This window comes from Lissotriton vulgaris, chromosome 8 (assembly GCF_964263255.1).
Source record: "Lissotriton vulgaris chromosome 8, aLisVul1.2, whole genome shotgun sequence".
Classification (NCBI taxonomy): Eukaryota; Metazoa; Chordata; class Amphibia; order Caudata; family Salamandridae; genus Lissotriton; species Lissotriton vulgaris.
In genome coordinates, this window is record NC_141696.1 from 1386981345 (window position 1) to 1386993873 (window position 12529).

At 43.3% G+C, this 12529-nt stretch overlaps 1 protein-coding gene across 3 annotated transcripts in view; it reads left to right on the forward strand.

Annotated features, from left to right (window-relative positions):
* Nucleotides 1–12529, forward strand: part of DOP1B (DOP1 leucine zipper like protein B) — an 870802-nt gene that overhangs the window by 632751 nt on the left and 225522 nt on the right. For all 3 annotated transcript variants that reach the window (XM_086935393.1, XM_086935394.1, XM_086935395.1), the window contains exons 23-28: nucleotides 4553–4687; nucleotides 6032–6084; nucleotides 7884–7988; nucleotides 8118–8184; nucleotides 9406–9550; nucleotides 9641–9729. In XM_086935393.1, coding sequence (XP_086791519.1) covers nucleotides 4553–4687; nucleotides 6032–6084; nucleotides 7884–7988; nucleotides 8118–8184; nucleotides 9406–9550; nucleotides 9641–9729 — 594 coding nt within the window. The remainder of the gene's footprint in view (nucleotides 1–4552; nucleotides 4688–6031; nucleotides 6085–7883; nucleotides 7989–8117; nucleotides 8185–9405; nucleotides 9551–9640; nucleotides 9730–12529) is intronic.

Genomic DNA, 12529 nt, shown 5'->3' on the forward strand with positions numbered 1-12529 from the left:
TTGTGGGACTTCTCCTTGGGCAAAAGAGGTGTTAATGAGGGCCGTGAGCCTAGCTGTGATGGTCCGGGCTATGTTTTTAGTGAACCGTACGGGGACTGAGTCGCTGGGGGCTCCACTTTTCGTGGCTGCTAGAGTGGTTGCCACTTCTTCTTCTGTGACTGGTCCGAATGCGGTTAAACAAGGGGATTCGGATTTGTCCGTGGGGTTTCCTGACGTGAGGGTACAATCCTTGGCTATTCCAGAGGTGGCCTGATTGGTAGCAGGTAGGGAGGAAAGGATTTTCTTAATTTTATTGTCGAAGAAGTTGGCCAGGTTAACGCATTTCTCCTCGGCTGCTTTGGAGTCCAAGGGTATCTGCGGGGGGGCTGGGACATGGAGAAGCTCTTTAAGGATGGAGAAAGTCTCTTTAGCAGAGCACGAGGAATTCTGTATTCTTACCTCAAAGAAAGAGCTTTTAGCGCTGTGGAGGGCTTGTTTGTACGCCTTCATGGCAGTTTGATAGTTGATTTTTTCCGTCGCTGATTTATTTTTTCTCCATGTTCGTTCCGACTTTTTGCACTCCTTCCTAAGAATGTTCAAGGCCGGGGTGTACCAAGGAGCATGATTGATCCTCTTTACATGTTTAAGAGAGCATGTTAATGGAATGAGGCTGTCTAGGGGGTTGGAAAGCCAGCTGTTAAATTCTCTATCAGCGGTGTTAGGGTCCGTTGAGAGGGGGCCGATGGAATCCCTAAGCTTCGTTTCCCATTTTTCAGGATTTAACTTGTGCCAGCGTCGGGTTAAGATCCTGGTTTTCTGTTTGGGGACCGAGGCGGGCTGATAGGGCCAGTGCATAGGGACCAGAAAGTGGTCAGTCCATGGAAGGGGGGAGGGGTCTTGGGTTTGGAGATTCCTGATGTTGGTAAAAACTGGGTCTAGGAGATGTCCTTTCTCGTGAGTAGGTTTCGAGTTCAGGAGCTGGAGGTCAGCTGACCCGAGGTCTGCTAGAAGATTCGCGGCAGTGTAGTCTGCCGGGTCTAGAAAGTGTAGGTTCAAATCCCCTAGGAGAAGAAAGTTGGGCGTTGCTATTGTTTTTAAAAGGATGTGATCCATCAGAGTGCTTGAGAAGTCACCTATTGAGCCTGGTGGTCGGTATACCAGAAGACCCGATAGTGAGGTGGTGGGGGAGATCTGAAGGGTGAAATTACAGTTTTCGCAGTCCTTGACCGTACCGTCGTTGATCCTGCAGCTAAGATGGTCTTTATAGAGAATGGCGAGCCCGCCACCTCTTCCAACTGGTCTGTTAAGGCAGCAGATTTGGTAGCCGGGGGGGGTTGCATTGACCAGGTCTGAGCCGTTGTTGGGGGTCAGCCATGTTTCGGTCAGAAATAGGGCGTCTAGCGAGAGGGTTAGGGTGAGGAGGTTTATCTCGTTCGAGTGCTTTACTAGCGACCTGCAGTTCAATAGGCCCAGTCGAAGCGTGTGGCTAAACTCCGTGGCTTCGGGGGTGTCGCAGAGGGGACATCCTGTGAACGGGGTGTCGTCCTTAAGGATGAATTCACACTGCGGATTTTTCTTTGTGTTCCAGAGACGGAGGGTATCCGGGGGGTAGGATAGGAGGGGCTGTGAATCGGGCATAGTGACAGGTCCTAGGGCCGTCTGGGCCCGGACGGGCCCAGACGGGCTTGCCTTTGGCGCGCCTTTGGCGCGCTGACGGCGCGCCCGCTGCGCCCGTCCGCTGCGCGTCCGGTAGTTGCACATCTTTAATGTGTAGAAAAGGGGCGGTAGGGCGTGGCCTCAAAGTGGGCGTGGCCTCTCTCCCTCGCCGTGAATGGCGGCAGAAATGTTTGTTCCTGGGTTAGAGTTGCAGCGAAGGGGTCGCTGTTTCGGTGATTCTGGGCCCGCTCCAGTGGTGGCAGACGGGTGAGTGATATTTTAAAAACACAAGGAATTAGGCGGGTTGTGACACAGATATACAAATTTTAAAAAAATGGTTGCTAGTCTCCCGGCTTCCGCCTCAGGAGCTTACGAGATTCTAGTATGTAGCGCTGGAGGCAGCGTTTATATACCGTGGGCGGCGGGTGGGCGTGGCCTCAAAGTGGGCGTGGCCTCTCTCCCTCGCCGTGAATGGCGGCAGAAATGTTTGTTCCTGGGTTAGAGTTGCAGCGAAGGGGTCGCTGTTTCGGTGATTCTGGGCCCGCTCCAGTGGTGGCAGACGGGTGAGTGATATTTTAAAAACACAAGGAATTAGGCGGGTTGTGACACAGATATACAAATTTTAAAAAAATGGTTGCTAGTCTCCCGGCTTCCGCCTCAGGAGCTTACGAGATTCTAGTATGTAGCGCTGGAGGCAGCGTTTATATACCGTGGGCGGCGGGTGGGCGTGGCCTCAAAGTGGGCGTGGCCTCTCTCCCTCGCCGTGAATGGCGGCAGAAATGTTTGTTCCTGGGTTAGAGTTGCAGCGAAGGGGTCGCTGTTTCGGTGATTCTGGGCCCGCTCCAGCGGTGGCAGACGGGTGAGTGATATTTTAAAAACACAAGGAATTAGGCGGGTTGTGACACAGATATACAAATTTTAAAAAAATGGTTGCTAGTCTCCCGGCTTCCGCCTCAGGAGCTGTAGATTCCTTACCGACCCACCAATCGTCTCCTCTCTGCGAACTTATTTCTAGGTACGGGGCTGTTCCCCTTTCAGGGCCTATTTTTCCACACATTTGGTCAGTTTTCAACATGGCTGCATGCTCCTGGTGTGAAAAGTGGTGAAAAGAAACTGATGTTAGCTAGGGTGACCAGGCGCCCCGGATTTGCCCGGATGGTCCCCGTTTTTTCACCAGCTGTTCTGGCAGATTTCAAGAAATTTAGCTCATGTCCCCTTTTTTAGAGAGGGGCGGCTGAAAACGGTGGGAGGTATCTTTTTATGTTTTGCAAAGCAGGCATCATTGCAGATGTTTCAAGAAAGCAATTTATTTAACATGCAAGCTACTGGTTTTAAAAATTGCATTTTATGTATGTTCCTACTGCCTGTTCTGTAATTATCGGCTGGCTAGCACTGTCATTCTGTGCGCTCGCTTGAAGTAAAATTGTAGTCTGTCTTCTATTTTTGTGAAATGTTCCGGTTTTTGGCTCAAAAATTCTGGTCACCCTATGTTAGCACACTGGAGTGGTGCCTATATAGGCACCATGCAGGTCTACTATGGACACTTTTGCATGACGAGAGGTATGAGCTGTTCACCTTGTGGATGGCATGGGTCCCAGGGCAATAGGAAAATGTATAATATTGGTTTGGAATGAGATGATCTTACAACCTTTTCTTTGACTGAGTTGTTTGATTTTGTGAGTCCTGCATAAGTTACCCGAGTTCAGTGGCTTATCGGGTTACCCCATTGCTATATAACTGCAAAATTTAAGGGCAGGCTCCATTCCACAGCTTTCCTTCACCAAATCTGACCCTCCTATACCTTTTTGAGAGAAGACATCCAAACTCCTCAGCAGAGGAACCTTCTGTATAACGAATGGGAGAGAACCTGTACTACACTTTACCAGCTCTTGTCTTGAACTCCTTCCTCCAGAACACTTTATAGCCTCTACTACGAGAACATGGATATTCTATCAACTGTACAAGAGCAGGTGGCAAACATTTCTGAACCATAGAACACTTCTGCTCAATTTCACAGTGAATTATGCAGTGTGTTTTACCAGACATCTATCAGAATATGGCATAGATGTAGATACCTATAAAGCTCATCTTGCAACTATTCATGCTTCAGTGTCATTCAACGTGTATGCACCTTTTGGAATGATAGATACTTGTGCTATTCCCTGTGGGAAACAGCGTTTACAACGCTGTCATTACATTGCGTTTCACTTACAACGCAGTCCTTACAACGACTGCGTTGTTCAAACACGATAACTTTACATCGCAAGTCATTAGATCGACTTGCTATAGGGGGCACTCTAACATAAGGAATAGTTTAATTTACTATTCCAACACCTTCCCTACAGTTACGCACGGTGGAGTTGAAATAGTAAATGATACTTTCCTAAGCCCAGCGCGTCCTCTACAGCAAGTTGATCTAATGACTGGCGATGTAAAGGTATCACGTTCTAACAACAAGGTCGTTGTAACAACCGCGTTGTAATAGAACGCGGAGTAAAAGCATGCGTTGTAACATGCTATGTTCTTCCCTGTGGTTCCAAAAGCCGTAGGCCTAAAGCTTCCCACCTTCACCTCCAACTTTCCTATTCTCTTTACTGTTGAATCTGCCCTTAGGGTGGGAATGGAACCATTATGGTGAAACCTTTGGTCTACGTCATAGATGCTAACGCTCTCCTGACATATTGTGACAAACTACCCTAGGATGACAGTGGTAGAGAGATGTAGGAGTAATCTGTTCACCAGGAAGGTAACTTTATTCTTTCACATAATTTCTAGGAAGGCTTTAGTTTAGTTAACAACTTGTATAGAAAGGTTTCAGTTTTACAGTAATTTGTACAGAATAGCATATATGAGCCTTATAAACAGTGATGTACCTTATCTGACCATTGTGATACCTGTTCCTGAAATGTTTATGCAGATTCTTCCAGGTGCCAGCTCCTCTCAGCTCATCCTTGTTGACTTGGTCTGCTCTCTGAAAACCCTGAAGAATGATGTCATATTGCAGCTAGTGAAGGAAGTGGTTAAGAAACCGCCACAGATTAAAGGAGAGGAGGTAAATGGCTTAATGCTTGTATCGTATTGTGTTTTTTTTTTAAATATGTGTTGGATCTACATCCATAAATCCCTGTTTTTTGGGATTCCACAAAATGCCCTCATAAATACACCAGACCAGAGTTTCAAAGCATCAACAAAAGGCATTTGTTGTAAGTTGATCTTCCCCGCAACCCCTTTCCTGCACCTCCATTGCAGGCCAGGGAAAGTCCTTTCTGACTTATTTGCTGAAATGTTACAACTTCTGCCATCCTCATCACTCAAGTCTGTTATTTTATCTGCGGCCTCAGAGTCTGTGGGCAACACTGGGACTCTGAATGATTGCTCATGGTTAAAGAAACTGTAGAAGAGTGTGGTAGTGAATTCCAGAAGTCCTATTCTCATTTGGATATTGAGGCTTTTTAGGAGCAGATGATGCGTAGGGTACTCCACCCACCCAAAACCACAGTGATTGCAGTTTTGAAGCAGCTCTGTAAATCAGTTCTGCAATCCGTATGTGATGCAGACATGGACTTGTATTACCCCCAGAGATGATTCATAGCTGAGTATATTATGTGATGAAACCAGGTTCTGCTGGCAGTCTGGCCTTCAGAAACGGCAGTCAACCCGATTCGCCTCAGATTTGTAGCAAGTGTTGGGGCAACTATCTAGAGAGGAAAGACAGATGATACAGGAGGCTACAAGCTGAAAGGTAATGAGGTGGGTCCGAGCCAAAGCCTGCTACTGAGGCGAGGCAGACAGTGGCATTGCTACCTCTGCCAACCCATAGAACATTGGCTGTTGTAGTTTTCTGTTTAGCTAGCAGCACATTGCTCTGAATTGAAAGGCCTCTTATACTGTTAAGCAAACCGGCTATCCTTGTGAAATCACCTTGAACTGTAATGGCAAATGTAAACAAGTATGCTTTCAAACATTTTTCCTGAAAGAAGTTTCTCTGTACAAGTTGAGAGCCGCTTCTTAGAAGAAACATTATGGCGGCGGGTCTACCATGCCAATCTGGCATGGTGGATCTGTCATTTTGCTTGTGAGTCCTTGAGACAGACCCCCAAAGTAGAGCTCCATTTCCAGGAATCGAAGAGATAATATTTTCCTCACACTGGAAGTAGGCCCCCAGTTCATGAGGCTCATTTTTAGTTGTCTTCTGTCCTGGACCACCTTAAAATTCTGGTATGACTGCAACTAAGGGAAATCGGACAGGTGTAAAGAGATGGTTCACTGGATTGCTAAGGTGACTTACACCCTGGAAGAAGGTTTTTGGCACTATGAAAGCAAACTTATTAAATTGGTAAAAAATGTTTGCAAACCTTTCTGTCTATAAACAAAGTTCTTGTTATTTCTTTCCCAGAAGTCTTTGGTGGATGTACCAATGCTGCAGTTCTGTTATGCTTTTATTCAAAGGTACAGTGATGGTACATATATTAATCATTTTCATTCTTTAATATTAATGAATTGTATTTGTAAATGTTATGTTATGTTCCACTGCTCAGCTCATACATTTTAAGACTGTCCTTTAGGTCAGGCAAAAAGTAATTAGAAATGTATAAAATATGATGTAATTAAAATAGTGTGTTTATGGGGTTACAACATTGAGCCTAAAATAAAAATGTATTAGCAGGCTGTGGATGTGTCCAGTGAGAGCAATGCAAGTAGGAACAGACTCCCTCTTTATACTCATTCATTGGGTCTTCCGTCATACATAATAAGGCAACAGTAAGAAAGGATACAGGCAAAGGAATGGGTGGGGACGCTTATGACTAACTGAAGGTCTTTAGCAGATTAATCATCCATACACTCTAAGGTTAGACATCCTGCTGCAGTTAACCTACTCAAATAAATCTATCTATATTATGATTAAGGACACCCAGTTTCCCTCTCCTCCAGCAACTGGGATGCCTGTGAATTTGCTGTGTTGTTGCAGGGGTATACCTGGCTCATGCCTCCTGTTGTAGGCCACATCTAGATGTTATCTTCTGAGAGCAGCCTTGAGTCAGGCCTCGCCGGTCCTTGCGGAGTTTAATGCTTTTGTGAGACAGCACATGGCTGAGACCTTTCCCACCCACCAATCCTCTGCATTAGTAGATTATTTTTCTTTGGGCAGTTGCCATTTTGAGTTAGGCTTCTCAGCTTGCAAATTGGTGAGGATATTGAATTTAAATGAAAATTCCTTCACCGCATCGATGTGGCGGCTTTTCCCGCTGTGTGCGGCATTTTTAAAATTACCGCGTTACATGATGAGCTCAGCTCGTCATCAGCACGCGGCAGGTAAGACTGATGATGAGCTGAGCTCGTCATCAGCATCGAAGTGGTTAATAATGGTTTTCATATGTTATGGTTTCATTTGTGATACACCAATGGAATCTGTTTGCCATTTTGGGCAAACCCTCATGACCATATTGGCATATCTTTCGGCTATGCATAGATATTCGCAGAAAATATGAAAATACTCCAAATAATGTGACAACACATTTTCCTACATCTAAAATGGGACAGGTGAGTGCTCTGAGATGGGAAAGCAGGACAAGCAGTAATTTGTTGCTAGTCGTCATTGTAGAATATTTTTAAAAGCCTACATTTTTAGGTGTGGTTTCCTATTTAAAAAAGAAAGCTTTGTAGATGTTTTTGAAATAGTATTAAACATATCTGATTTCCTGCAGCCAATCCTGTTGTGAGCTGGTGAATTAATCAATAAGTGTGTAACACTCAGAACTCTGATACTTGCTCCAGTTATGGCTCAGCACAAAGCCACTTTTTCACTATGTCCAGATAGCCGGATAGAGGTGTTGGCCGTTATCATAATAACTTTCTTATCTGACTAGATAGTAATTGAATGGAGCTTTGTGGTCCTTGTGATTACACCACTCTACAAAGTGAGCCAAAATATTTGTATTGCTCCACAGTTGGCTCAGGGGGGGGAGGAAATGGCAGCAAGTATTATACTTAAAGAAAACAACACAAACTTCTATACATAAATGAGCAAAGCTTGCTTGCAAATAATCCATATTTAAGAAAATGTCCTTAGTCTTATTTTATTTTCCTTATCGTGATGGACTGCAGGTATGAAGACTCCAGTTTTAGGTCACGTTGTACACACACAACATGCTGTTTCTTTGGACAGCCATATTTATGTACTTTGACTTGTTTTCACAAATTACTGGTTTGCGGTTTTGAGAAATGTGTCCAATCTGTTTTGTTGCCAGGCTTACTGTCTCAGCTCTTCAGGAGAACTTTCCTCCCTTATTGGGATTACTGAAGGAGTCTGTTGCCTTGAACCTAGCGCCACCTGGGTACTTCCTGCTGCTTAGGTATGTCACTATTGCCTCACATTAACTTTATATTTTAATTTAGGCGATGGAGTACTCCAATTTCCGTGTTAAGCATTGACCAAGGAGTTTTGACATGCCAATTATGAACTCTTTTGTGTTTTCTTACAGCATATTGAATGATTTTGTAACACGAACTCCGAGCCTCGAAAACAAGAAAGATCAGAAAGATCTTCAGGTGTGCAACCTATTTTCATTAACCAAAACATTGAATTGTGTTTTGTGAATCCTTGCAATGTGTTTGAGGAGCTACTCATCCATGAGTTAATTATGTATGGCTAAGTCCGGTTTAGTACACTGGCTTGTTCAAGTAGGTCATGGCATGGTCACCATATTGGTGTTTTTGGATAGTCAACTAGGGAATTTTTGGAAAACCATCTCCAAAAGTTACTTTTCTGCAGATGCAGGTAATTAGAATTACATTTCATCACAGATTTCCAACCCAGTTCTCTCTGCTATGATGTGCTCAAATTCCTTCCCTCAGCATATTTGATATATATTGTTTTCATCCTGCTACTTTGCATTTGAAGGTATCGGCGAATCCGTGAAATTTATCAAAACAGTGAATGGCATGCTTAGCACAGACTTTGCCACTTGCCATGGTTTTTTACAGTTTTATAGCCATTATTTTTAGAAGCCAGGATATTTGCTTTCCGTTTCTAAGTTGCTCTTGGAAAGATGTATACCAGTAACAGCGTATGTTTAATTTATCAAACAACCCAGTTGTGGATTAGTGTTCCATGCTGTTTCTATGTGAGGGGAAATCTATTATGTGTTCCCCACTTCACTGTCTGATGGGAAGTCCAAGATGATTGATCCTTTTTAGGTGCTTTCATCTGGCCCCTTGGCTTCGGCATAGGTACCAACATGATTTCAGGACAGACTTTAAAGTGGAACCTTTTAGGCAAATGGTTCTGATAACATTGAAAGCTCAAAACATAGTAGTCTAGTTTTGGAGCTGTTGATTTTGTAGCCTGGTCTGTGACAATGTCTTTGGTTATGGGATACATGCCTTGCTGAGGATATCAGGCTTTATAGTGAACGTGCAAAGTAAACATGTAGGCATGTCTTTCAACTGTGAAACATTAAGATTATTTTGAGACCAGGTGGATCAACCCATAGAGAAATGCAAAGGTTAAAGACAAAAGGCTAGATCTTTGGAGGTTTAAGCTACTTCGAACGCTGTTACATGGCTGAATTACCAAAGTATACCCTCTGCTCCTTAAAATAGAAACAGTTTAGAATAGACCATAGAAAATGTGACAGAGGCGGAGTTTAGATAAAACTTGCAACTTCAGAATTAGTAGCATAGACCTTGTTGTGCACCAGCTAATCTGATCTTTTGAGAGCTCTATTGATTGCAGTAAATGATCTATGATGGTCTGTTGTCATCTTTCAGGAAGTGACACAGAAAATTCTGGAGGCTGTTGGGAATGTTGCTGGCTCCTCCTTGGAACAAACAAGCTGGTTGAGTAGAAACTTAGAGGTGAAAGCCCAGCCCCAGGTTTTCTTTGATGAGGATGATGAGGAAGAAGATTTGTATGGTATGTAGTGACTCTGGTGTATTACTCTCGTTTGTGGTTATAATGAATATCCTTTCAGATTTGATAACAAAGCCACTTTACTTTTTGCAGATGGTACAGCCACAGCAGCACAGTCTTCTATGGTATCTGCATCAGCCCCCTCGATGTATAGTGTCCAAGCACTTTCTCTCCTTGCAGAAGTAAGAGTAATAATTGTTGTTAAACTTTATTTATTTCATGGTATTTGTACATTATGAAAAAGTTTGATTCCATTTTGCGTAGTATAAGTGATTGGAAGTTTTTCCAGATGTCTTTGTTTCTATCCATGGAATGTAAAGCACATCTTGTAAGCTCTTTAGTATTCATGCAATAGATCATAAGTAAATGATTATGCTCAGGCACCAACCCTAGAGCAATATTTCTTCTGGGAGAAAAAGATGAAGATATTTTTGGGACCTTTTATATAAGTGTTATCTTTCAGGTGTAAGAATAACTTTGAGCTGTGAGCAAAATTTGCTTCGTGCTCAGAACATAAAAGTTATGATGGTCTCCTGAATATTTGATCTCTTTATATTCCAATAATGTTTAAGATATGTGTCTATGAATTAATTAATGAACCGTCCCTGAGGTATGAAGAAGTAGTTTGTGTCATGAAAGGTATGGTACTGAAATATTAATTTTTAAATATCATGCTATAAAACCATAGTAAATACATCAGCTACATATGTATATATAAGTAAGAATAGGTTTACTATACTTGATTCTTGATCTGTATAGCTTGACAATCTTTATATCATCAAGGTGGATTCACTCATCAATATATAGTGTGCAAGAGAGTGATAAGTGGAATGCTTGAATTAATCTCAGCCACTGTTATTACTCAGACCGCATCCCAGTCCATCGCTATTTTGTTCACCATGCCACTTCAGTATGGACACAGCCAAATGCAAAACAGTCTTGACCCTGCTCAGTAGGAACCATCAGGCCTAAACTGCCATGCCAGGTCCTCCCTGAACCAAAACACAAGCAACCCAAGACTGGTTTCGCCCTTATTCGGGGTCACCAGTCTGCTATAGCTTGGTTCCAGTGGCACAGTGGGCACGGGCTCCACGTCTGGGCTTACCCATACCACTTAGGGTGTTGAACTGAAATATACAAAAAAGTGATGGATGGAATTCTTGAATTAAAGTCAGCCACTGGTAATTACTTGGGGCCCATCTCAATCCAATGTAATTTTGCACACCATGGGTCAGGACCTTTCTCTTCTTTCTTTACACTAACCTCAGTGCTTCATCCTGATTCTCCTTTCTGTTTCGTATAGTCGCCACTGCGTCTTTAATCACTTCGATGCCCTCTCTCCGTTGTCCTATTGTCAGAGTCCAGCGAAGAGCATCTATCAGAATACTTATACTGATACTGATACAGGTAAATAATCGTATAATGCTCTCTCAAATTTTAACCACCCATGCTCCCACATACCCCAAACATCGTAGCACACTCTGTTCCGCAGCGGAACGGGAAGAACCCAATGAAGAAGCATGCCACCAAGAGGAAACCCTGGTGGGTGAGCGTTATTTAAAGAAAATTGTCTGTTTTCAATTTAAAAACTGAAGTGGAAAGATAGCCTTGAGAAACAGATGTGATCTTTTTTGGTTACAGATAAACATATATTGACATAACCTGCTACTTAGTAGATGGATTGTGTCCACAAGACATAAAAAGCATATTGCTATTATCAGAGTTGTTATAACTGTGAAAATGACAAAGTTCTCCTATTTTCCCAAGAATGTTTCCTAACTCATATTTTAGCAGTTCTAAGAGCATAAAGAAAACGAACTGTGCCTGATTAGAGTATTTGAATTAACGCCCTGCATACCTGCAACACAGTGTGCCTCTGAGTTATCTAAATCTCAGCAGGATGCAGAGGAGGAGGGAGCTCTCTGTCAGCGGAGCTCAGCTGAACTCAGCCTCTATGTGGGAGTCCCATTTTAGTTAAAAAGGGACAGCAACCAGCAGCCTGAAATCAGACTTCTTTCTGGATAGCTTGAGTCCGAAGGCCACTCTAACCTGAATGGTCAGATCTCAGTGTTTATATAACAAACTAGATCCTAATAGGGAACATCCATATCCCTATTCTCATTTAGCTTTTTCTAACCTATCCCCTGAGAACACGAATAAAGGATTGACTTTGTCAGCCAGGAGATAGTTTAAAATCCACATTTTCATTTGTTTTGCACTCTGCCCCTCACTTAAACCTGCATTTGATGGCATAAAACACCTCACGCTCCTCTCCTGCGGGGGAGTTGTAGCCTACACTGGGTACATTGCAGTCCCAGTGTGCAAGAGGGCACCCAATGATGAAGCATGTCACTTTTCGGTGAGTGAGGGTTCCCATGTTAACACACGTGTGCGTCTGTCCCTCTGCCCTCACAGGATAGATCTGATGAGTAGTGTAGATACACCATCTGGTTACCTGTTTGTGAGTTCTGATCATTTGGAGTGTTACCGCAGATAGTAATATTTCCTCATTACAAAACCCCCTATAGTGAGATTATATAACAAACTGAGAAGCAAGGCATAAACACTGAATTGAATCAAGCTGGAACCAGTGTTCCTTATATGCTTCCGCTCATGCCATCTCACTACCTTAACATGTGCACCAGGCAACCTTAAAATGTAGATATTCAGGGCATCTTGGCCTGACTTATGTCTCCTATTCTGCTGATACTCAAATGAGAAGATGATGTTACACAAACTGAATGTGTCAGCATGTTGTGAAGTGTTCAGACAGATTGTTTGAGGCTGACCATGGAAAATAACTCAGTCAAGCTAATGCTAAGTGTATTTAAAAATGGAGTCTGGCTCAGGAATATATATTACTACCTCAGTTTGGACCCAGTCGTATACAAATCAGGGTTGAACCTGCTCTTGTAGGAGTAGTCCATCCAGAACTGCCAAGCCAGGTCCTCCCTGAACCGGAGCAGAAGCAACGCAAGACCA